The following is a 26917-nucleotide window of genomic DNA, read 5'->3' as shown; positions in this document are numbered from 1 at the left end:
CCTGTTTAAACATTTTGCTCACATTGGCCACGGAGAGCGGTATCATATAGTCATCCGGAAAAGCATGGGCTTTCGCGCGAGGTACAATGTTATATTCCTCGAAGCGAGCATAAAAGTTATTCAGCTCGTTTGGGAATTCTGCGTTGCTGGGCAGCTCATGGCTGGGTTTACCTTTGTAATCCGTTATGGTCTGCAAGCCCTGCCACATAAGACAAGTGTAGAACAAGTAGAAGGATTCCACCTTAAACAGGATTATTTACAGTAAGTGTTAGGCTGGAGAAGGATGGGAATAGAAACTGAAACCATTGTGTTTCGACACATAGCAATCATCAGTGTGTTTGGTCTAGGACGGCATCCCACAGTGTCAAGACAGGGGCTCACCCTGTAATCGTCCCTGTCCAGCTGCAGCGTTGCCTGGGCAAACCTCCACAGAGCCCCCTGGTCCCCTGAGTGGGACAGCAGCATTACTTGGCCCCCTTGTTCACTCCACTGGTACACATTCAGCGTCCCCATGCCCCTCCCGGACATGTGGTACCACAGCTGAAGACACACCCCTTTACCTGCGCCACAAACAGACAGACACGTAACAAATATTCTTATTCAGTTTTTTTAGGATCTGCTCAAAAGTAGTACACTATATGCAAGTGAAATAATAGGCTATCATTTAAGACCGAACCTCTCATCTCTAGGAGATGGTTGCTAGTCTATGATTGCGTTCCGATTCTCTCAAAGTGTGCACTTGTCCACTCTTCCCCACGCAATGAATAGCATTGGGGTTGGCATGGGTTCATACCAATCTTCCACCAGTCCTTTCCTTTTAATTCCATGAAGGGAAGTGAACAAGTGCACATAGAGCAGAAGGGTAGAGAAACAGGACGCAGAATATCCCTTTCACCTGCAGGGAACAGTGGGGAGGCCATCCTGGCTGTCTGTCCAGGCTGGTCAACCCCCGATGAGGGCAGGTAGAAGTAGTGTCCAGTGGCGGTGTTGGTGGTGTGGTCGTAGTCCGGACCGGTGTTAGGGTTAGGGGTGGACCCGGACCCCCTAACCCAGTCACCGTCATCATCAGCCTGCTGAAGCCAGTTACAACTGCTCTCCTCAAAGTCACACAGGTCTGGAAGGTAAAAAATATTTTTAAATATACAAAAAATATACAAAGATATGTGGACGTCAAATTAGTGGATTTAGCTATTTCAGCCACACACAGCCATGCAGTCTCCATAGACAAACATTGTCAGTAGAATGGTGTTACTGAAGAGCTCAATGACTTTCAATATGGCAGCGTCATTGATGCCACCTTTCCAACAAGTCAGTTGGTCAAATTGCTGCCCTGCTAGAGCTGCCCCGGTCAACTGTAAGTGCTGTTATTGTGAAGTGGAAACGTCTAGGAGCAACAACGGCTCAGACGCAAAGTGGTAGGCCACACAAGGTCACAGAACGGGACCGGCGAGTGCTGAAGTGCGTAACTATCTTCTGTCCTCGGTTGCAACACTCCATACTGAATTCCAAACTGCCTCTGGAAGCAACGTCAGCACAAGAACTGTTCGTTGGGCGCTTCATGAAATGTGTTTCCATGGACGAGCAGCGGCACACAAGTCTAAGATCACCATGCCAATGCCAAGCATCGGCTAGTGGTATAAAGCTCACCGCCATTGGACTGATGAATCACGCTTCACCATCTGGCAGTCCGACGGATTAATCTGGGTTTGGGATGCCAGGAGAATGCTACATGCCCGAATGCATAGTGCCAACTGTAAAGTTTGGTGGAGGAGGAATAATGGTCTGGGGAAGTTTTTCATAGTTCGGGCTTGGCCCCTTAGTACCAGTGAAGGGAAATCTTAACACTACAGAATACCATGACACTCTAGATTCTGTGCTTCCAACTTTGTGGCAACAGTTTGGGGAAGGGCCATTCCTGTTTAAGCATGCCAATGCCCCCGTGCACAAAGCAAAGTCCATACAGAAATGGTTTGTTGAGATCGGTGTGGAAGAACTTGACTGGCCTGCACAGAGTCCTGACCTTAACCCCATTGAACACCTTTGGGATGAATTGGAACGCCGACTGCGAGCCAGGCCTAATCTCCCAACATCAGTGCCCGACCTCACTGATGCTCTTGTGGCTGAATGGAAGCAAGTCCCCGCAGCAATGTTCCAACATCTAGTGGAAAGCCTTCCCAGAAGAGTGGAGGGTGTTATATCAGCAAAGGGGGACCAACTCCATACTAATGCCCATGATTTTGGAATGAGATGTTAGACGAGCAGGTGTCCACATACTTTTGGTCATGTAGTGTATCAACATAAGGTATATCAACATATACTTAATGATATACGGACATATACAGGTATATTAACATATACAGACATACATAAAAACGAACAAATGCATGCTAGGACTTGTATCAGAGTACACCATTAAGAAGAGTTATACTAAGTGTACAGAATGAAGTTATGATGAAGGGTACCTGATGGGGCGCAGGGTCCCGCGGTGAAGGTGATGTCATCGATGGCGATGTCCCCCGCCTCCCCGCCCACCGAGGCCTCCAATACCACCAAGTGGACTTCGTGTAAGGTCACATGACTCTGGGCCAGCTGCCACTCATCCCCCTGAGTGCGACCCCTGTACCACACCTATAGATAAAGACAGGAGAGCAGGTAGATGATGGCTCTAATCACTGATCTAGGGTCAGATGTTACCTATAGGTCATAGCTAAAGACAGGGGGAGACTTAGATGTTACTCCTAATCTCTGATCCAGGGTCTGTTCTTACCAGTGTTCCTAGCCGGGACTGTGTGGTGTGTAGCACCATTCTGAGTGATCCTACTGTGGGCCCAAACATGTGGTACCAGAATGAGAGGCAGTACCCCTGGGGCCCTGCAGGGGGCAGCAACTGGGACTTCAGCTGAGCAACACTACCAACGGTGCTGGGAGCAGAGCTCTCGATGTACAGGTAATACCCTAGGAATAAAACAACACACTGATTAACACTGAGGAAACCATTGAATTATGCAACAGGTTGGAACTGTTGAAGCAATTGAACACACCCTGCTGACTACGCCAGCATTAAAAAACGGCAACAGTTCCATCCTGTTACATTATATTGTCCAGATTTGATGTAATCATGATCATTTACATTGGTTACACGACCCCTTTAAAGTACCAGAAACAGTGAGAGAAGAACCATAGACTACTATATCGCTAGCATCAAACACTGATGCTGAAAATGTCTTCCACGCAACGCCCAGTTGCTGGTACTTTGAAAATGGGTCACTACACTAACCCTTTTTTGTTGCAATACAATAAAAAATAAAAACAGGGTGTGTTTTAATGTACATCATCATCAAATGAGTACATTGAGTGGTGATGTGATGCAAATGTGGGACTGACCAGTGGTGGTGGTGTGGTCCCCAGCAGGCCCAGTGTTTGGGGTGTCTGTAGGACCAGACTTCACCTGCCAGTCCTGTTCCTCCTCTGCCCCCCGCATCCAGCCACACAGGTCCCTCTCAAAGGAACAGTCATAGGCAGACAGGGCTAGGGAGAGAAAAGTAAAATAGTTACCCAGTGACATGATGTGGCCTCAGCCCGTATTCATAAAGCTTCTCAGAGCGCTGATCAAGGATCAGGTCTAGGATCAGGTCCCCCCCCTGTCTACCTAGTCTTATTCCTTATGATCTAAAAGGCTAAACTGATCTAGTCCTGGCCTACCTGGTGGCTGGTAGGATGTGTCACAGTTGAGGAAGGAGATATCGTCCAGGGCAACAGCACGGGAGACATCTGAGAGGCTCTCCCCGGCCAAGCTTCTGAACACTACCTGAGAGGACAGACAATTACATCAGTACAGTCAACTAGCACGCTGTGGGTCCAGAGGTTTCTCCTGATCGCCTGACCTGAGAACAGAATATTCTCGGCCCTAGTAGAGTCTAGTAGTGGCCAGAGTTTTTCCTGGTCTAGTAACATGGTCAGTTAAAAATGACCCCTGGACCTAAACATGTGGTTTTATGACTCCACTGAAGTACCATGTCAGTTCAATGTACGGCCAAATGGAGTCATATCAACAAAGCTAGTAAAGGGTATATGGGAACACACACCTTGTAGGGCTGCAGGTGTTGACCTAGGGGCAGGTGCTCTGGTCTCCACTGGGGGGCGGTGGTGAGTGTGCGTGACCATAGTGCTACCTCTTTGCCCTCAGCCTCCTGCAGAAGAACACTCAGAGACCCTACACTTTTACCACGCATCTGGAAGTGAAACCTGAGTGTGAGAGAGAAGGGTGGATAGAGAGAAAGAGAGAGGGGGGGGGGGGGGGGGGTAGGGGCAGAGAGAGATGCTAATACATGGTCCGTGAGGCTATAATATAAAATATTGTTGAATAAAACTGAGGTCAAAATCCACAGGTAGACATCGAAGGCGGGCTCGTGGCATCAGCCTACTGGCTGTCCTGTCTGTCACTCACAGTATCTGGCAGTAGGGGGACAAGGATGGGAGGGCGGGACTCTGGAGACGAGCCTCGATTTGGGACTGGCTGAAATTGACTGCCATGTAGTAGCCTATACACAAAGTAGGAGCGAGAAGGAAAAGGGCTTAAACATGCAAACTGGAACTTTAATTTCCTGTCAAAAGTGCTGCTGCTGCACTTGCTTTTTAAACTGTGTTGAGGAATGTAACCATCTGTTATTTTCTTGGCTGATTGTGTTAATAGTACCGATCGAGTTGTCACTGGTGAAATGAAAATAACAGAACACACCTTTATGCTAGATGGTTTTACATGTGCTGTTGCGTTGTCATTGGTAGGTGGTTGTGGTCATGTGTTTGGTCAGTGTGTGTGGTCCATTGTAGTTACCTGTGCCAGTCGTGTGGTCCGTCTCTGGTACTGTATGGTTTCCGGCTTCCTGTCTCTGCCATCTGTTGACGCCCTCACTGGTGTCACTCCACAGACACTGGTCACTTTCAAACGTACAGGGACTGGTGGTGGGAGGGACTGAGGACGTGGGTGTGGTTTCAGTTGTGGGAGGGTCTGAGGAAGTGGGTGTGGCTGGATTAGTTGGAGGGACAGAGGAAGGTGGGTTGACTGGCAGCTGGCTGTTGTTAGGGTCGTGGACACACTCCTTGAAGAAGGAAACGTCGTCAACTGCAACCAGACCAATATGGTTATCTCCTCTCTTATACTGGAATACAATCTGCGGACACACAAGCATACGAACACACACACACACACCAAGTGAGCGGATATGAGCAAGACCTTTTAACAGGTCAACATTCACAAGGCCACGGGGCCACCAGGACGTGTACTCAGAGCATGCGCGGACCAACTGGCAAGTGTCTTCACTGACATTTTCAACCTCTCCCTGACCCAGTCTGTAATACCTACATGTTTCAAGCAGACCACCATAGACCCTGTGCCCAAAAACACTAATATTTATATATTAACTGCATTGTTGGTTAAGAGCTTGTAAGTAAGCATTCCACGGTAAGTTCTACACCTGTTGTATTCGGCGCATGTGACAAATAAAATTCAATTTTAATTTGACCCCAATGAGCCATCCAATCTGTTATGCAATACACGCTAAATAATCTCCATGTCACAAATGTCTGTGTGTGTGTGTATGTGTGTTGTCCTCTCTGACCTTGCTGTTGACCGGTACGAACAGTATGACCTCTGCCCTGTGCCAGCTGTAGTCCTGTGATGAGTCTCTGGTCCATAGCACAGTGTCATCAGCCCCATCCTGGTCTGTCCTCAGCCTCATAGTCAGACTGGCCGTCTCCTCATCCTGACTGTAGTAGTAGAACCTCACCTGTAGGGAGAGACAGAGAGCAGCGTCTCACTGAGAGAACTACAGACTAGCTTGAGGAGGCTACGGCACTGCTGTTGGTGCATAGAGATGGAGGGCACACTTCCTATCCTTGCCCTGATCGCTTCTGTGACAGCACAGGCAGGGCTAAAACAGGCTTTTGTGGCAAGTGCGCCCTCTAGCCATCTCTATGTGTTGGTGTAACATTCGTGTTCATTGTGAACCATATAGATAGCGATTGACAGAGTGGTTGTGAATGTAGAAAGACTCACGGTGCAGTTGGAGCTGGGTAGCAGCGTGCTGGAAAGCAGCTCTGATATCTGGCCCTTCTCAGTCAGGTGGCTCCCAGGAATCACATAGTGCCCTGAAACATAAAGACAACCTCGTTCTATCACAAAGAACCGGCCTGTATCGACACCACCGACAGTAGTGGGGGGACGGTAATCTCAGCACCCTGAAGTAAATCTCTCAGGAGCGTTGCTACTCTATAAGTCTGTGATGAAAGACCATGGGGATGGCCATAGGGCAATTCTTGAACCCCCTGATCCACACACTATAATCGGTCTCGAAGTGCACGGAGCGGACCTACCTGCTCCATTGTTTTTGGTGTGGTCCCTCGGCGGCCCGTGTTGAGGCCAGGCGCTCTCTCCCTTCTGGAAGGTCCAGTCAGCCCCGGGGGTGTCCACCTCACTCTCCTCCCAGGAGCACAGGCCCTTCTCAAAGCTGCAGTGCCCTGCGTAACCCTGCTTCTCTGGATACACACGGACAGAGGAAAGGGAACACTCAGGATACAACCAACCCGATTAGAGCTCTTTGTTATTATTATGTGACCTGGCCAGGAAAAACTCCAGGTCCTTGTTAAAAGTATGAACCAAGGTTTTCCTGGGTACCAAACTGTCCTTGTCACTCACCACAGTCGGCCTCGTCAGTCCCATCCCCACAGTCGTCGGTGTAGTCACACACTCGGCTCTGCTCCACACACACACGGTTAGAGCAGGTGAACACACCCGCTGGACAGGAGTCCTGGGGCTCTGAGGGGGAGAGAAAACAGAGTTCAGCAAAGACTCACTCAACCTGCTTTAAATCAGCACTGGAGCAAAGTGAGATTCAATCTATATACTGTAGCTCCTGTAATAGACAGGCAGTACTACGCTACGCTATATTCCCCTAAATACAATTGACCACTTAGGATATTGCCATTGTATTTTATACCGTAATTGTTTCCCTTCCGCTACAACACAAGTACCACAACCCATGTCCACAGTCACTTTGCGTGTTTGCTGCTCACCAGGCAGACTACAGTTGAGGAAGAGGATGTCGTCGATGGCGATGTCCCCTAGCTGACTGAAGGTCCTGGTCGCCTGGAAGAACAGGGTGAACACATGGGGGGTACGACCCACCATCACCTCCCCCCGACGCCACGCGTTCCCCTGGTCCTCCGACCGCCACCACAGAGGAGTGGTCCTGGAACCCTCCTGAAGAAGCACACTGAGTTCCCCTACACCTACATCAACGCAAGCACACACACACAATACACAACACACAATACACACACCCATAAACACTACGACGGTCCAAAAATTGAAACATAAGCAGGCCAAACTCTTTGGTTCGTTTTAAAACCTGCTGTATGTAAAATATTGTGTGCTATAGCTTGGAAAATAAATTAATGTGACTCTGGATGACAACATAATGATGTTTGTTTCCAACATTAGGTCTGTTTTCCTAAAGAAGTTAAATCCGCTTTGTGTTTTGTTTCCTTGCCTTGATACTAACGAGTATCACGATACTGGTATCATCCCGGCCCTAATAAACACGCATAAATGCAAAACGTGCACATACAGGTAAAGAGTATATTGAAAGAAGGTGCTTCCACACAGGTGTAGCTCCTGAGTTAATTAAGCAATTAACAGCCCATCATGCTGGGCAGGCCATTATGAGCATGAAAACGATGTCAATCATACGCCATGGTCGTCTCAGTCACCAGATCTCAACCCAGTTGAACCCTTAAGGGAGATTCTGGAGCGTCGCCTGAGATACCGTTTTCCACCACCAACAACAAAACACCAAATGATGAAATGTGTATAGAGTTCCAGACACTTGTAGAATCTATACCAATGTATGGAAGCTGTTCTGGTGGCTCGTGGTGGCCCATCGCACTATTAAAACACTTTACGTTGGTGTTTCCTTTATTTGGGCAGTTACCCGTACATGCAAGCACGCACAAACATACAGCACTTATTACATATGAGTGCAGATGTGTTGGAGCATCTTACCTGTTCCATACATATGGTAGTAGAACTCTAGCAAGCACACAGCACTGGCCTGCTTCATGGTGGGACTCTGCAGAGCTGCAAAGCTGTTCACATCCCCACGGCTAGACTCCACCGCCATGTACCAGCCTGGAGGAATACAGGACAAACAGAGTGGAGTTAAAGTAGAACTACAAGGGTGGTGTGTGTCTTAAATGTGTGTGTGTCTTACCCAGCTCAGTGCCCAGGGTGTGGTCTAGTGACGGGCCAGTGTTTTCCGTGGTAGTGCCATTCCTGCCCCGCTGCCATGTAAACTGGCCCACACTGACATCCGCCCAATCACAGGTATCGTTCTCAAAGGAGCACCCCACAAAGTCGCCGCTAGTCCCATTGTCTGTCAGGACAGGTGAACATCAAATCAAAGTTTATTTGTCACGTGCGCCGAATACAACAGGTGTAGACCTTACAGTGAAATGCTTACTTACAGGCTCTAACCAATGGTGCGGAGAAAAAAAGGTGTGTGTGTGTGCGTGTGTAGGTAAGTAAAGAAATAAAACAACAGTAAAAAGACATTTGAAAAAAAGAGTAGCAAGGCTATATACAGACACCTGTTAGTCAGGCTTATTGAGGTAGTATGTACATGTAGGTATCGTTAAAGTGACTATGCATATACGATGAACAGAGAGTAGCAGAAGCGTAAAAAGAGGGGTTGGCGGGTGGTGGGACACAATGCAGATAGCTCGGTTAGCCAATGTGCGGGAGCACTGGTTGGGCCAATTTAGGTAGTATGTACATGAATGTATGGTTAAAGTGACTATGCATATAAGATAAACAGAGAGTAGCAGCAGCGTAAAAGAGGGGTTGGGGGGGGGGGGGGGGGGGGGCACACAACGCAAATAGTCCGGGTAACCATTTGGTTACCTGTTCAGGAGTCTTATGGCTTGGGGGTAAAAACTGTTGAGAAGCCTTTTTGTCCTAGACTTGGCACTCCGGTACCGCTTGCCATGCGGTAGTAGAGAGAACAGTCTATGACTGGGGTGGCTGGGGTCTTTGACAATTTTTAGGGCCTTCCTCTGACACCACCTGGTGTAAAGGTCCTGGATGGCAGGCAGCCAGTACGCAATAAAATGCAAATTAATTACTTAAAAATCATACAATGTGATTTTCTGGATTTTTGTTTTAGATTCCGTCTCTCACAGTTGAAGTGTACCTATGATAAAAATTACAGACCTCTACATGCTTTGTAAGAAGGAAAACCTGCAAAATCGGCAGTGTATCAAATACTTGTTCTCCCCACTGTACGTACAGTCACTGTGGGGATGACGTCCTCAAACATGGGATGGAAGGACATGGAATAGGGTATGAGGGGACCGAAACAGGTGTAGGGGACAAGGGCCGACAGAGGACAGGGACAGTTAGCTTTGCTGTTTTGATTTTCCCATAAACAGTCTAAAACTATAGCTATAAAGCCTTCCACATTGTTTGTACTGTACCTGGACAAAGCCCTGGCGTTACAATGATGTCATCAACAGCAATAAATCCACGGTCTCCAGATTCTGCGTCTATCAGCACCTAGACAGACAGGGGTTAGAAAGTACACTCAGCTGAGCAGGACCAGTGTGTGAGCGGCTTACAAATCGTTAAACCAGTCACTCAGTCACTGTACCTGGAATGGGCCGGACTTCTCCACAGAGCCAGAAAAACGGGTCCAGTTGGATCCCCCAGACTGGGTCTCAAACAGTAACTCTTGTTTTGTTGGCCCAGAGCGCTCAAACACACGCAGGGCCCCAGACTCACTGCACAATAAGGAACACATAAAGGGGGGGCGATAATTATTCTATTAGAGAAATGTTGACTCCTACCACACTTTACCAATATAGAGCCTCCTATCCCAATAGTAGTAGTTCATATACAGTTCATTACAATAGTACCGTTCCATACGGTGGCAGGTAGCCTAGTGGTTAAGAGCGTTGGGCCAGTAACCAAAAAGTCGCTGGTTCGAATCCCCGAGCCGACTAGATGTAAAAAGAAATCTGTTGATGTGCCCTCGAGCAAGGCACTTTACCCTAAACTGCTTCTGGATAAGTGTCTGCTAAATTACTGAAACGTAAATTACTCCAACCAGAGGTTGGGGTGTGTATGTCTTGTTTTTGAATGTATGTAACTTGTCATATGTGGTTTTAATGTACCAGACACCACACAAACTTCCCACACAAACTTCCCCTCTAAGAAAAGCCAAGTCCCTGTAAGTCTAGGCTCTGACCTGCCATTCATGTGGTACCAGATGGTAAGGCAGGTGGCTTCATTCTGAGACTGGATCCACTCGGAGACCACCACGGCCCGACTGCTCTGGTTCTGGGGCAGGGCCGGGCTCAGCAAAAACCTCCCTGATAGGAGAACAGATCACAATATAGGTCATGTATACATCAGTCATCATCATAAGGCAGCAACTATCATTTCAGCTTGAGTATCTGATGCACAGGAAAATGGGCTTTGATGTCTGGCTGCACCACATTAAGCTAGTAAAACGATGTGTGTACAATCTCCGTGTTATTTTACTAGGTAAGTTGACTGAGAGCATCTTCTCTTTCACAGGTTTAATTGGAAGGGAATCCTATTCTAGCATGATTTTCAACTAGTTGACCTGGATCGATCGACGTGTTTCTGTTTGTAACTGCCTGCGGTGTCTGTGGTCCAAGCCCTCACCCTCTGGTGTCTGACTGGTGTGGTCAGTGTCTGGGCCATGGAAGCGTCCGTCTGCCTGTACCCAGTCGTGTCCATCTGTCCGGGCCTCGTTAACCCAGGTACACTGGCCAGACTCAAAGTCACAGCTGCCCGTGGGAGTACAGGCTCCTTCCCTCATAGACACGTCATCAATCTGCACCGTCGAATCAGAGCCCGGCGCGTGCTCTGCTCTCAAAACCACCTGGGAGTGTGTGTGGTGTGTGGGGTGAGGGGATGGGAGGTTTGTAGGCGTGTGAAGTCAGAAGAAAGTGGAAAGATATCCATCAGTCACTCGCCATTCCACTTTCCAATGAGGATACCTGGTCATAGGAATGGCTGGTACCACAGCCAATTAGAATGCGTACAGTGTTGCGGTAGCTAGCTAGCTGAGCTAACCTTAAAGGTGTTAGGGGCGGACACAGTGAGTTCTGCCACCTCCCAGCCTGTAGAGGAAGCTCCAGAACGCTGCCACAGAGCCAGGCCCTGCTCCCCGCTCCTCAGGACATGCACTGACAGACGGTCAGTGGAGCCAGCAGGCAGCCAGTACCTAGAGGCGAGGAGTGAGAGATCAGGGCAGAGGTAAAATGAGGAGATTATGGGGTGAGGTTTTTAGTAGGAGAGTGAGGTGAGAAACGAGGCTAGGGGTGAGAGGGGAAAAGAAAGGTGAGGAGAGGTGAGTTGGGAGGAGAGTGAGGTAACAGCGAGGGACTGAGCTCACCAGAAACGAACACACATCCCTGTGGTAGAGCTTAGCTCTGAAGAAAGCAGCTGGGCCACCTCCATCTCCTCAGAGTTCCGTTTCAACACAGTCAGATAGAAACCTACAGGACACAAGACAATCAATAATTGTCATTATAATAGATTGGATTTACGCAGCGCTTTAACGGGTGCTCAAATCCCGCTTTTGCACCAGCTAAATTCGCAGCCAAACAATGCCATGCATGACTACTGTTTGACCTGCTTCCTGAAGACGGCCAGATGGGACATCCTGGTTACCACCCTTCCCAAACACAATGATACTGGGCCATAATAACACTCACCGTTCTCAGTTCTGTAGGTGTGGTCCAGTCGGTCCTTCCTGCCTCTCAAACGGTCCCAGCGCCCCTTGTGACTCATGTCTACCTCAAAGTCACACCAGGAGTCTACCTCAAATCCACACGGATCTGTATGAAGCAAACACTTATTACCCTGCTGCTTCCCCATACTCTCCCGATTTAGAATATCTTCATAGTCTCAAATCAGTGAGGAAATATATTGCCTACATGATGTGTTTGATATGGTATAACCCCACAGAATGAAATGGAACTCTAGTAAGTGATATGATCGACATAGTATAACCTAGGTGCATTAGTGGCAATATAATAACAACAATCACACTTTCAGTGTTAAAAAATGCTTCACAGGGCAGTGTGTTTATAGAGCCATTATGAACGCATCTCTTACGTTGATCTTTGCAGGCTCCTTCCTTGACTGTGACATCATCGATGGCTATAAACCCACTGCCAGAGGTATTCCTGCTTCCAGAGAACTGAACCTAGACCACAGATGATACATGTGCATGTATTATAGATCCCCATTAGCCAAGGCAGCAGCTACTCTTCCTGGGGTCCAGCAAAATGAAGGCAGTTTATACAATTTTCAAAACATTACAATACATTCACAGATTTCACAACACATTGTGCCCCCTCAGGCCCCTACTCCACCACTACCACATATCTACAGTACAAAATCCATGTGCACGTGTGTGTATGTTATCGTGTGTGTATGCATGTGTCTGTGCCTATGTTTGTGTTTCTCAGTCCCCGCTGTTCAATAAGGTATATTTGTATCTGTTTTTTAAAATATAATTCACTGCTTGCATCAGTTACTTGATGTGGAATAGAGTTCCATGTAGTCATGGCTCTATGTAGTACTGTGTGCCTCCCATAGTCTATTCTGGACTTGGGGACTGTGAAGAGACCTCTTGTGGCATGTCTTGTGGGGTATGCATGGGTGTCCGAGCTGCGCGCCAGTAGTTCAAACAGACAGCTCGGTGCACTCAACATGTCAATGTGCACGTGTGTGTACCATCAGGTAAACCTCTCACATATACAAGTAGTGATGAAGTCTATCTCTTCCTCCACTTTGAACCAGGAGAGAATGACATGCATATTATTAATATTAGCTCTCCGTGTACATCCAAGGGCCAGCCGTGCTGCCCTGTTCTGGGCCCTCATTACCACTGTGCGTGTGTGCGTGTGTGCATACCTCCTGTGTGTCTACTATGCTGAGTTGAACCTGTGCATTCATCCACTCTGAATCCTGGCTGCCTTGGCGAGTCCACACCACAGTTCTTGATGTTTTCTACCATGAAGAGAATGATTATAGTTCCATGTACTACTAAATGTTACAGTACTCTTATATGTGGCGGAGTGGAAAAAAACAGAACTATTAGTTGAGAAGGTAGTTATGTGCAAGTTAGAGGACAATAGCATAAAAGCTTGGTGATGAAAGGCACTTGTTCAACCGTCATTTCAACCAACTGTAGAAGGCTACTATCTGTTACTCTAAACCCCCTCGCCACTAATACATATATTGACAATGATTTGGGCAATAGCAGTCATCGGGGAATTCTGTATGTTTATTATAATGTAACTAAAGCCCAGAGTTGTAAAACTCCTTATAAAACATCCGTGTAAAACATATACGGCCAGGACAGAGATTAAGCCTAGTCCCGGACTAAAAAACAAGCTCAATTTGGATTCTGAATTGAAAGTACTTCTCAGTCCAAGACCCGGTTGAGTCTGTGTCTGGGAAAGCAGCCCATACTGTAGTAGCTGTCTACTGTACATACCGTCTGCACTAAGAGGTCCAGGTTGGACACAGATGGTCCCAACATGTAATACCAGAAGCCAACGCAGAGGTCCGTGGTTTGGAACGTAAGAGGAACAGAGACGACCGCGGTCTCACCGTCCACGCTACCAGACATATTCACCATCAGGTAAAACCCTGTCACACACACAGGACACAAAGCAGCCATTTTTAAATGACAGTCTTCGCCACTTTGAGTGACACTTGTGGCATATGCAGGGATGTTTAATTTGTCTCCCTATGAGTAATGTGATGTAACATTTTAGCATGTGAAGAGACTGCCTTCTAAATTTCATCTTGTCTTAGTGTCATAAATAATCCGACATGACCCCCTCCTTTGGACCATCTGGCAGAACGGCCAGAATATGTAGGAGACGGTGCCAGACGCATGACGGAACCAACCCTATGAACTATGCCTATGTAACGTGTAACCAGTATATAAAGGGATCTAACGGGACTGCCCCGTGGGAGAAGCTCACTTCAGACCGGTACATTACGCATCTAAGTTTGACTGTGACCTCTCCAGCATGCTGATAATAAACAATGATTAATTTAAAATTGACTTGGAATGTCCCTGTGTAGAATTTCCATGACAGTAGCTAGCTCTTCAGGTCCAGAACAGTACCTTTGTCATTTCCGACCGTGTGGTCGTACAGCGGTCCATTCCATGGCTGGTCCACCTGCAGGCCTTGGGAGTGGACCCAGTCGAAGGCATCGTCGGTCTCCTGGACACAGTTACACAGGCCTGATGGGGAAAGACAGGAACATTTTCATCTCATGTAGTTTTCCTATCTTCTCTGTTACAGGCTTATGTTAATGCTTCCTTCACAGTGCTCCTTTATGAAGCTGAACCCTCCCTGCAACTCATAATGCCAATCAGACCAAGTAAATCTTCTTGGAATTATTCCGCAATTCCAGGAGACTTCAGGCTAAACTAGGAGGGGTTGGCAAACCTATGGCAAACAGATCTGGGACCAGGTTAATGTATTTCCTGGTAAGCCTCTTCTCTATGCCTCACCATGTTCAAAGGTGCAGTCCATAGGGGTGGCTGGAGGGGTGGTGGGTACTGTGGTGGGGGCTGAAGTGGTTGGGATCAGCTCTGCACAGGTCAGGTTCATCCTAACGTGGATGTCATCCAGGGCTATGCCTCCGTCTACGCTGCCAGGGCGCTTGGTAGAAAATATGATCTGCAACAAAACACATGGTCCAACAATGTCTACTTGAATGCTCACTAGTACATTGGTTGACCGCTGTCTTATTGGTTGACCGTTGTCTGACCTGGTGTGGTCCTGTAGCGTTGTAGTCCACCATGGCCTGATACCAGATTGGGCTGAGTTTACCAAATCTGCTCCATATCGAACGTAGAACACCTGTCTCGTTCACATACACTGTCAGCTCCATCTGATCTGGGGGGGAAGCAAACACTAAATGCACACTTTTTTTTGGTATGTATGACACCAGTAGGCCCTATAGTGGCATGGTATTACACGCACAGGAGGCTGCTGAGGAGAGGACGGCTCAGAATAATGGCCGGAACGGAGCAAATGGAATGGCATCAAACACCTGGAAACCATGTTTTGGATGTATTATGTACCATTCCACTGACTCCACTCCAGCCATTACCACGAGCCCAATTAAGGCGCCACCAACCTCCTGTGCATGCAAGATCGTTTAATTGTTTAGCATTATATCCTTCACCATTGACAGCCATATCAGAGCCAGTTCAGGCTACTTACCCATGGGTCCCCACATGTCCATGAAGTACCAGAACTCTATACATGCATTCTCTACCGCGTCCATAGGTTCACTCTGCAGCTGGGTAATCTCCAGTCCAGAGGAAAATACACGTGTCGAGAAGAGGATGTAGTGTCCTGGAGAGGAGAGCCACAACAAACACAAGTAAAGCCATTTTCTTTAGACAATGAAAACCACGCTTTGCCCTGGGTATAAACTTCAGCAGGCTAACACTGTCTTGTGGCACAGGGCCGACCAGGGCTCAAACCCAATTGGTCACACAGGCTTGAAGACTTGTTTTAGCTCCCCAAGCCTAAAGTTGAGCTAAGACTTTAGCTCAGCGGTCAAATACGATCTTGTGGCACAGACAGAGTTGACCTAGGATCAAACCCCTTCAGTCACACCGTCAGCCTACCCTGGCCAGAGTTGGTGGTGTGGTCCACTGTTGGAGAGAAGCGTCCTCCACTGGACCCGGACAACCATTCCCAGTCCACTCCTGACGCAGCTGGGGGACTGTTCAGCCAGCCACAGTAGTCCATCTCAAAGTCACAGAACCCTGTAGAACACACACACACTGATGGACGCATGGACTTACGTGCACACACACATATGGATGGACGCATGGACTTACGTGCACACACACACATGGATGGACGCATGCACGAACTCAAGAACACACACATAGTAAGAATAGCTTTCAGAGCCTTTCTGGTTTCTGTGTGTATTTTTGTTTTTACATGAACATCCCACTGGTCATCGATCCATTGACACACTCACCTTGTGGTGGACACGGCCCATTAACAAGTGTGAGGTCATCAATGGCAATGTCCCCCTCCCGGTCATCCCCGGCCACAGCCTCAAAGATGACCTGTCAATCAGGAAACACATTGCTGTAATCTTAGTCTATCTATGAACTGTCTGTGTTTGATTGTACTACAATACGTACAGGGTCCATGCTTCATAAGTGTAAATTAGTGGGAAAGTAGATTACAGGGTACAGTAAACAGTGGTCCTCAGCTGAACGTGTCCTTAGCTGAATCCCAGAGTAGAAGTCATACTATATTTAGGGTTTGTCTGAAATGGCACTCTATTCCCTATATAGTGCACCACTGTAGGGCTCTGGTCAAAAGTAGTGCACTATTTAGGGAATAGGGTGCCAATAGGATGCCTAGATATCACCCCGTACTCTCATTCTCACCCCGTACTCTCATTCTCTGTGTGTGCTAGTACACCTTTAGTAGTCTACGGAAGGGTTGAAGTGCACAACCTGACTGCAGATTGCACGTCAGCACTCACCAGACTGTTTGCACAAAACGGATCTGATTATGTTGAGGGTATATTTCCGTTTTTCAGATGATCCAAAGATTATATCGCAGACCATGGCGGACTTTGTGACAAACTCAACCATGTACGTGCCAGCTGTTTTATCTCCAGCACAGAAAAGCAAGATGCCTCTTTTCTTTATCTTTTCATTGGATGATGATTTATGACGCTCAATCAGACGTTTAGCGGTTTACATGTGATAAAACACTTTATCAGTGTGGATCTACTTCTAGTGTTAATTAATGTATGACCAAAATGTGTGTTTGGCTTTCACATGCAAACGCCACAGTTGGGGTCAATGTGATTTCAATTCAGTTGTGTAGTAATAGTCAGTGTTGGGCAGATTACTTTTAACATGAAAAGTAAAGTAATCAGTAACGTAACCGATTACTTTCAATTCTAACACCCCGGGCATATTTTAACTGCAACTAAAAAATAGTAACATGACTATTTCTAATTTGGGGACTGGTGTGAAAGCACACAGATTCTATAATTCACATTATATTTGATATTTTGAGACCATCCACAGGGCTCAATAGAAACTTTTTCCTAACGTTTTCAATTGGCGGCACAAGCCAACAAATTTGGTCATGCGGGGTCAGGCAATAGAACACACGAGTAGTCTAATGATCTTATCTTAAACCCACTCAAATGACCTAAGTCTAATAGACTACTAAAATGGTATGATTCAATAAATCAATTGTTTAAATTAATTAGCATGTCCGAGCAGGAATGCATGATTCAAGATACTGTGATGTATAACCTTAACCACTGATTATCATAACATTTGGGTTGGACAATAGGTTCTATAATTCGCGGTTTGAAATGTTGCTCAATTAGAAAACATTTTCTTTCCTGCTACTCAGAGACAGAGTGAAAGTGAACTGTAAATACACCACAAAGCAGCAACTCTATGGAGTCCAGACAACTTTCTGATTGACCAGGCCTGTGGTAAATGGTTTGGTAGCCTTACCTATTGATTCAATCAATTGGAATAAAAAAAGAAGCCATGGACCCTTGATGGGCGCTCAGCAGGACAATAGAATCTTGCCGAGTTAAGAGCATGTGAAAAGTCTTGAGGGTGCACAAAATGACAGCAGTGCTGACGAAGTGTTATCAAATGTTCCTACTCATATTAGATGAAGAAATCCTAAATGTCATTAGCTGTTTAAGAAAGTAACTGTAATCTTGATGAAAAATGTTTTTAAATCATCCGGGCTGATTACAGTTACTTCATTTTTGTAATTTGATTACTTAATCTCCATTACAAATAATCCATAGTAGTAGTAGCAGCAGCAGCAGCAGTAGTAGCAGTAGTAGTAGTAGCAGTAGTAATTGTAGCAGTAGTAATAGTGGTAGCAGTAGCAGCAGCAGCAGTCGTAGCAGTAGTAATAATAATAGTAGTGGTAGCAGCATCAGTAGTAGTAGTAGTAGCAGCAGCAGTGGTAGTAGTAGTAGCAGCAGCAGTGGTAGTAGCAGTAGCAACATCAGTAGTAGTAATAGTAGCACCAGTGGTAGTAGCAGCAGTAGTAGTAGTAGCAGCAGCAGTGGTGGTAGTAGCACCAGTAGCAGCACCAGTAGTAGTAGTAGTAGCAGCACCAGTAGTAGTAGTAGTAGTAGTAGCACCAGTAGTAGTAGTAGTAGCACCAGTAGTAGTAGTAGTAGTAGCAGCACCAGTAGTAGTAGTAGTAGTAGCAGCACCAGTAGTAGTAGTAGCAGCACCAGCACCAGTAGTAGTAGTAGTAGTAGTAGCAACACCAGTAGTAGTAGTAGCAGCACCAGTAGTAGTAGTAGCAACACCAGTAGTAGTAGTAGCAGCAGCAGTGGCAGTAGCAACATCAGTAGTAGTAGTAGTAGCAGCAGCAGTGGCAGTAGCAACATCAGTAGTAGTAGTAGTAGCAACATCAGTAGTAGTAGTAGTAGTAGTAGCAAAATCAGTAGTGGTAGTAGTAGCAGCAGCAGTGGTAGTAGCAGTAGCAACATCAGTAGTAGTAGTAGCACCAGTAGTAGTAGTAGTAGCAGCACCAGTAGTAGTAGTAGCACCAGTAGTAGTAGCAGCAGCACTGGTAGTAGCAGTAGCAACATCAGTAGTAGTAGTAGTAGCAACAGTGGTAGTAGCACCAGTAGTAGTAGTAGCACCAGTAGTAGTAGCAGCACCAGTAGTAGTAGCAGCACCAGTAGTAGCAGCACCAGTAGTAGCAGCACCAGTAGTAGCAGCACCAGTAGTAGCAGCACCAGTAGTAGCAGCACCAGTAGTAGCAGCACCAGTAGTAGTAGCACCAGTAGTAGCAGCACCAGTAGTAGTAGTAGCAGCACCAGTAGTAGTAGTAGCAGCACCAGTAGTAGTAGCACCAGTAGTAGTAGCAGCACCAGTAGTAGTAGCACCACTAGTAATATCACCAGTAGTAGCAGCACCAGTAGTAGTAGTAGCAGCAGCACTAGTAGTAGTAGTAGCATCAGTAGTAGTAGTAGGAGTAGTAGTAGCAGTAGTAGCATCAGTAGTAGTAGTAGGAGTAGTAGTGGCAGTAGTAGTACCACTAGTAATATCACCAGTAGCAGCCAGCACCAGTAGTAGTAGTAGTAGTAGCAGTAGTAGTAGCAGCAGCACCAGTAGTAGTAGTAGCATCAGTAGTAGTAGTAGGAGTAGTAGTAGCACCAGCAGTAGTAGTAAAAGCAGCACCAGTAGTGTCTGCATGTACCTGGTAAGGTATATCAGGGCTGAGGACCGTAGTTCGGCCGTGTCTCCAGCGATCTCCCTGGTCTCCAGTCCTGCTCCACAGTAGGGTCTGGGTCCTGGAGCCTGGGAAGGGCTGCAGGTAGATGTTGAGCTCCCCTGAGGCCCTGCCCTCCATGTGGTACCAAAACATCCAGCACTCTCCACTGCGAGGGGTGGCATCGTTCACCCCCGTTATCATACGCCCCCTGCTACCCACGTGGTGGTTCCACAGCTGGGCACTCAGGTAGTATCCTGAGCAAAAACATACCATCATATACAGGATGAGTGTGTGTGTGTGTACGAGTGCCTGCTTGTGTGACTGCGTGTGTGTGTGTGTGTGTATGTCTCTCACCCAGTTCAGTACCCAGAGTGTGATCCAGCGCTGGGCTGGAGGTGTTGGCCCCCAGGGCCCCGGTGGTTCTGTTCCAGGTGAAGTCTCCAGACATCTCCACCTGCAGGCCACACAGGGACCCCTGGAAGGTGCACTCTCTCTCCGCCGGACAGGAGCCATTCACAATGCTGCTGCTGCTCACTACCACGTCATCTATGACAATGCTACCTTTCTTACCACCCACCACAGCCTCCAATATGAACTGAAAAACACACGTTATGTGGTCAAAATACATGACAATACATTGAAAAATACAGAAGGTATATGGTCAAAATGTATAGACGGTGCATTTGCCGTACCAGGCGGTGATACAGCCCGACAGGATGCTTTCAATATTGCATTTTACGGAACGCTTGTCAAATAGATACTGTAAGACGCCCTTAGTCTGTTAAAAAAGGACTAAGTTGTTCTGATGAAAATACCAACCAGAGGACAAGCGTATCATGAAGGACTGGTTGCAAGCAGGACTAAGACAAAGAGGAAGAGGCAAAGCGAGAGGGCTCACTCTCACCAAAATCTGTCCAGAATAAGACCAATGCGTTTCTGTGGGCTTAATAATATGCGGGCCTCAATTTGATGCCTGCGATTCCTGCTTTTGGGACAACAACTCCCATTGTTAGGGTGGAGACATGAGCATCTCATCATTATATACAGATCTCTGACTAAGGTAACACCAACATCATCTTTTAGGGAGCGGAAATGTGGTGACCAATAATGGTTGCAATTTAGCGCATACGGTTTAACAAGACATCAACTGGCGATAATATAGTGCCATCGACGGTTGCAATAGACCCCTTTAAAAAAAAATATATTCCAATAAGCTACATTCTGAAGGCTACCCGTTAGCCTATCCATTGTCACATAATGAAAGATGTGAAAACCAATAATAGGCTACTGTTTGTTTCCCTGGCTGAGTTGATGAGCTGATTTGGGCCATCAGCTGATTGATTTAGGCCTACTGTAGAACAATAAACTTCCCTCCAGTGTGGATGCTCGCCCACGTTTTATAGTTAGGCTACGTATCATTTGCAGAGGTGGGTAAAGTACTGAACATCTGAACATAACAGTAAATTGTAATTTACTCAATTAAGAAACTACTCAAGCCCTCTTAAGCAGCTCCTCCAGTAAGAGTAAACAAAGTATCCAGTCAGAAGTAGTAGTTACAAATTTAGTTTGGTCATTTTTTACCCCTTATGGTAAACTGTGACAGCAAACAAAAAAGAAAACAACTTAGTCTAACTGATTTGACATGAATTTATTATTTAACCCTGCCAGCAGCATCTTGCAGATGTCCTCCAGCACAGGCAGTCTTCAGTGAAGACTGACACCAAACAAAGTCCGTAGCCTGTAGTTCTTTTTCTCCCCAATTGGTAATTACAGTCATGTCCCATCGCTACAACTCCTGTACGGACTTGGGAGACGCAAAAGTCGAGAACCACACGTCCCCCGAAAAACAACCCTGCCAAGCTGCACTGTTTCTTGGCACACTGCTCGCTTAACCTGGAAGCCAGCCGCACCAATGTGTCAGAGGAAACACCGTACAACCCGGCCGGCCAAACCATCCCCGAACCCGGACGACGCTGGGCCAATTGGCGCTGCCACCTGTCTACATTCATTTTTGCCACATTTATTCTATTACAGACACCTTAATGCATACTTTAAAATTATACTATGTGAGCTAAACATTCAAATGAAAAAATATGTGAAACATTTTCCTTAAAGTATAATTTTTTGAGATTACTAATGATACTGTCCCGACTACAACAAAAAATACTTTAATACATGTAATTTTGTCCTTGAAAATGTTTAGTGAAATACTATTCATTCCTATGGAGGACTGCTCCTACTGGGGAATGCCTCAGCAATCCAGGGTTTATATACATTATTGATTCAAACCCATGCCGACTCCGGCATACGTGAGCCGGGTCAGCGGCTGTAACCACTGGATCACACAGGCACTGAAGCAACCAATCGTTTATTTGGTCTATTGTTTGCCTTGAACAATTTATTATAACAAAAATTACATCTACCCCTACAAATATGTCAATTTAATCTAAATATTAAATATCCATTCAAATCCTTCTGCTGCAGGATTATTTTGCTCCTGCGACGAAAGGGGTCAAATTAAGATCCGACATATGGTATGTACCTGTAGTGGGGTGTCAGTGGTGAAGGTAAGGTCTGTAAAGCGCCACTTGTTCCCCTGAGTCCCATGTCTCATCCACACAACAGTCTCTGGCTCTCCGGTTGACTTGGTGAGGAACCTCACGGAGCCTGGAGAAGGACCAGATAAGGGTCATGTCTGTTGAACTGTGACAATAAGCAGTAGGCACCATTTGGTCTGTTTTGATCCCCCTTGGCCTCCTCGGAGTCTGATGTCAGAGTTATCATGCCTATTGAAACTCCCCACTTAATTGTATCTTTATTGGGACGAAAAAATACTAATTGCCTTTTGCAAATAATGAATTCAAAGATATTGAATTTGGCCATCAGCGGCGCCTAAAAAAAGACCTTACCAATATCCCTGCCGTACATGCGATACCAGAAGCTAACACAGATGACTGTGCCTGCTGGCTGAGGGTAGCTGATGAGTCTGGCTGTTGATGAGGGGTCCAGCCCGCTGCTGGCGTTAATGGACATGAAATAACCTGTTAACGCACACACACACACACACACACACACACACACACACACACACACACACACACACACACACACACACACACACACACACACACACACACACACACACACACACACACACACACACACACTTGAGAACGATCTTGTACTCTAACCAGGTTTCCATCCAACTTTTTTATGCAAGTAAAGAATGGATTTAAAAAAATGGAACAACAGTCCTGATAGAAACAGCTAATTCTTTGGTAAAAAAATAAATAATTGCTAGGTGGGATCTTTTTGTTTCAGTAAAATGAATTATGCGAGAAATGGCGGTGGAAACGGATTCATGAACACATATTGATATAATAACCATCATATCGAAGTAAACTTGGAGTCACGCTATGATGCTGTATGGGCCTCCTACTACGACTCTGGAAAGCATGCAGTTTATTAGGCTACAGATTAAATACATCATGATGAACTTCACAGGGTGGTGAAAGTGCACGGTGATGAGTTTGATGCTCCTTTCCAATAAATATCGATGGTCTTATTCTGGTGACATGATGATCCAGGCTTGGCTGAAGTTTGACAAATAAAAATAATCTCGCTCTAGTCCATAATAATAGGCTGGCCTACCAGCACTGTATCCGAGTTGTTGGCATGTGCTAAGACCAGAGTGGGTACATCCGCTATAACGCAACAATTTTTGTGACAAAACTAAATCGCTAAAGTTATTTTTATGTGCACAACGTCATCACGCACAGCATTTAATCCGCAATAAATCAATTTGATGGAAATCCATCTCTGATGGGAAATGCACATATAATTTTTATGCAGGTTTTAGCATATTTGCATGAAAATCTCTCCAATTGGATGGAAACCTAGTTTCTGATTACCATGTGAAATGTAATCTACAATATTGCATTTTACGGAACGCTTGTCAAATAGATACTGTAAGACGCCCTTAGTCTGTTAAAAAAGGACTAAGTTGTTCTGATGAAAATACCAACCAGAGGACAAGCGTATCATGAAGGACTGGTTGCAAGCAGGACTAAGACAAAGAGGAAGAGGCAAAGCGAGAGGGCTCACTCTCACCAAAATCTGTCAATATTGTAATATATACAATATTGTAATCTAATCTACAGAAACATATACTACATGAGCAAAAGTATGTGGACACCTGCTCGGTCAGACATCTCATTCCAAAATCATGGGCATTAATATGGAGTTGGTCCCCCCTTTGCTGCTACAACAGCCTCCACTATTCTGGAAAGACTTTCCACTAGATGTTGGAACATTGCTGCAGAGACTTGCTTCCATTCAGCCAAAAGAGTATTAGTGAGGTCAGGCACTGATGTTGGGTGATTAGGCCTGGCTCGCAGTCGGCATTCCAATTCATCATGAAGGTGTTCGATGGCGTTGAGGTCAGGGCTCTGTGCAGGCCAGTCAAGTTTTTCCACACCGATCTCAACAAATCATTTCTGTATGGACTTTGCTTTGTGCATGGTGGGATTGTCATGCTGAAACAGGAAAGAGCCGTCCCCAAACTGTTGCCACAAACTTGGAAGCACAGAATTGTCTTGAATGTCATTGTATGCTGTAGCATCTGTCGGATTGCCAGATGGTGAAGCGTGATTAATCACTCCAGAGAATGCATTTCCACTGCTCCAGAGGCCAAAGGCGGTGAACTTTACACCACTCCAGCTGACACTTGGCATTGTGCATGGTGATCTTAAACCTGTGTGCGGCTACTTGGCCATGGAAAGCCATTTCACTAAGCTCCCAACTAACAGTTACTGTGCTGATCTTGCTTCCGGAGGCAGTTTGGATCTTGGTAGTGAGTGTTGCAACCGAGGACAGACGATTTTAATGCCCTACACGCTTCAGCACTCAGCGGTGCCGTTCTGTGAGCTTGTGTGGCCTCCCACTTTGCGGCTGAGCTGTTGTTGCTCCTAGACATTTCCACTTCACAATAACAGCACTTACAGTTGACCAGGAAGCTCTAGCAGAGCAGAAATTTGACGAACTGACTTGTTGGAAAGGTGGCATCCTAAGACGGTCCACGTTGAAAGTCACTGAGCTCTTCAGTAAGGCCATTCTACTGCCAATATTTGTCTATGGAGATTGCATGGCTGTGCGCTTGATTTTATACACATGTCAGCAACGGTTGTGGCTGAGAAGCAGCCAAATCCACTAATTCGAAGGGGTGTCCACATACTGTTGCATATGTAGTGTAGTCAACATCCAAAATATACATCAAATAAACAAAACACACACCAAGAGAATAATCCCGTTTACATTTCCTGACTCTTAATCTAGGATATGATCTAGTCTGTGCTTTGGCAAACACTTGACCTACCACTGCCAGTAGTGTGGTCTATTCCTCTTGCTCTCTTCCACAGAAGGGAAACAGTGTGGTCTGGGTACCTTTAAACATAACCAGGAATATTGTTATCTTAAGGATGATGATGAGTATGATTATGAGGATTGGAGATTAAATGGATTCTTATTATGGTTGATATTGTTATTGTCATTACCAGGCACAGGTGTCCTTCTCAAAGTCACAGGTGAGGAGTTGGGAGCCTGCAGGTATGTCCCCTTCCCCACAGCTCTCAAAGCTGATATCATCCAGCATGATGTCCTGAGCTCCAGGGGATGAGGGTTCCACAGAAAACTCCAACTAAGGGGTGAGAAAAAGAGAGCGGGAGCAAGAAAGAAAAAGAGTGTGCGTGTACGAGTGTGAGTGAGTGTGAGTGTGTGTGTGTTTGTTTCCAATGCCAACCTTGAAACCTCCTGGTTGATTACCGATGAAGGCCGTAGCATTCTCCCATCCTCTAGTCTGCTGTGGCTTGTAGATCTTCAGTAATTCTGTGCTCCCAGTGTTTCGGATCATCTTCAGATACATCCGAGAGGACGCACTAAAGTCTCCATGGAGGTGGTACCAGAAGCTAAAAATATCAGAGCATCCTTAGTACAACAGCTACTGTAGCGACCTCAACAAGAGGCTTGGACCTAATGGCTAAGGCCAATTACCTCTGATCATGTCTGGCTAAGAACCCACAAACAACATTTTAATCTCTTTCTTGATATCATAGTAAATGAGCTCTAGCTACCACAGAAACACATTTGTTTGTATTTTAGTCAATAGCTGTTTCAATACACCATCAGGTTGTTAAATACTTTTAAGAAGACACCAAACAAACTTATTCCCAGAGAAAAACTAGGACTTTATACCTCACGAACTCTCCCTCCTCTTTTTTGTTACGCAATGATTAAAACATCTGTGCCATAAATCAAAGGGTAACGCTGACTAGTACAGAATTTCTCCTTACCTTATATGGCATCCCAAAGCCATTGGTTTGTCAATGGAATGCCACAACGCGGCTCTGACAAAGTATGTTGCTGAGTCGCCTTCCACATGCATAACATGACCTGGGACATATAAACACGCACATCAAGCAGGCAGCACAGATACTGTACAAAGATGCACATGGACAACACAGCAGTCATAACAATGGAGCTATGTGACCATTCTATTCAACTAGGGCTGTGTTTCCCAAAAGCATCGTAGCACTGAGATCCTCTTTCGTCCATTTAGTTTCAATGGAAGGAAGATGAACTTAGAGACATGTATTGAGACATGTCAACACTGGACAACACCCTGTCGTTCTCAACTAACATCAAGGCGGTGACCCGTTCCTGTAGGTTCATGCTCTACAACATTCGCAGAGTACGACCCTGCCTCACGCAGGAAGCGGCGCAGGTCCTAATCCAGGCACTTGTCATCTCCCGTCTGGATTACTGCAACTCGCTGTTGGCTGGGCTCCCTGCCTGTGCCATTAAACCCCTACAACTCATCCAGAACGCCGCAGCCCGTCTGGTGTTCAACTTTCCCAAGTTCTCTCACGTCACCCCGCTCCTCCGCTCTCTCCACTGGCTTCCAGTTGAAGCTCGCATCCGTTACAAGACCATGGTGCTTGCCTACGGAGCTGTGAGGGGAACGGCACCTCCGTACCTTCAGGCTCTGATCAGGCCCTACACCCAAACAAGGGCACTGCGTTCATCCACCTCTGGCCTGCTCGCCTCCCTACCTCTGAGGAAGTACAGTTCCCGCTCAGCCCAGTCAAAACTGTTCGCTGCTCTGGCACCCCAATGGTGGAACAAACTCCCTCACGACGCCAGGTCAGCGGAGTCAATCACCACCTTCCGGAGACACCTGAAACCCCACCTCTTTAAGGAATACCTAGGATAGGATAAAGTAATCCTTCTAACCCCCCCCCCCCCCTTAAAAGAGTTAGATGCACTATTGTAAAGTGGTTGTTCCACTGGATATCATAAGGTGAATGCACCAATTTGTAAGTCGCTCTGGATAAGAGCGTCTGCTAAATGACTTAAATGTAAATGTAAACATGTACCCCAGGGTGATCCCGTGGTGTGGTCCTGTCCAGGTATCAGGCTGATGTTAGCCATCTCCAGACTCCAGCGGTACACTCCCACACTGCTGTCGTTCCATCCACAGGAG

The 26917-nt window shown here is 46.4% G+C and overlaps 1 protein-coding gene across 1 annotated transcript in view; it reads right to left on the bottom strand.

The window, feature by feature from the left end:
* LOC139551274 (MAM and LDL-receptor class A domain-containing protein 1) overlaps positions 1-22413 on the bottom strand; it is a 30811-nt gene extending 8398 nt beyond the window's left edge. The window contains 35 exon segments of the mRNA XM_071362744.1: positions 382-560; positions 896-1114; positions 2463-2628; positions 2768-2955; positions 3385-3528; positions 3703-3808; positions 4086-4245; positions 4448-4541; positions 4835-5171; positions 5619-5786; positions 6056-6147; positions 6373-6534; positions 6695-6814; positions 7072-7287; positions 8060-8185; positions 8268-8429; positions 9529-9607; positions 9702-9831; positions 10299-10422; positions 10742-10961; positions 11156-11306; positions 11478-11580; positions 11800-11901; positions 12203-12293; positions 13593-13747; positions 14235-14354; positions 14628-14796; positions 14888-15015; positions 15346-15480; positions 15759-15899; positions 16121-16211; positions 19366-19634; positions 19735-19975; positions 21923-22047; positions 22290-22413. Coding sequence (XP_071218845.1) covers positions 382-560; positions 896-1114; positions 2463-2628; positions 2768-2955; positions 3385-3528; positions 3703-3808; positions 4086-4245; positions 4448-4541; positions 4835-5171; positions 5619-5786; positions 6056-6147; positions 6373-6534; positions 6695-6814; positions 7072-7287; positions 8060-8185; positions 8268-8429; positions 9529-9607; positions 9702-9831; positions 10299-10422; positions 10742-10961; positions 11156-11306; positions 11478-11580; positions 11800-11901; positions 12203-12293; positions 13593-13747; positions 14235-14354; positions 14628-14796; positions 14888-15015; positions 15346-15480; positions 15759-15899; positions 16121-16211; positions 19366-19634; positions 19735-19975; positions 21923-22047; positions 22290-22413 — 5337 coding nt within the window.
* Between the last annotated feature and the right edge of the window lie 4504 nt (positions 22414-26917).

This window comes from Salvelinus alpinus, chromosome 23 (assembly GCF_045679555.1).
Source record: "Salvelinus alpinus chromosome 23, SLU_Salpinus.1, whole genome shotgun sequence".
Classification (NCBI taxonomy): domain Eukaryota; kingdom Metazoa; phylum Chordata; class Actinopteri; order Salmoniformes; family Salmonidae; genus Salvelinus; species Salvelinus alpinus.
The sequence above is the reverse complement of the archived record's forward strand: the minus strand, read 5'-3'. Positions and strand labels throughout refer to the sequence as shown.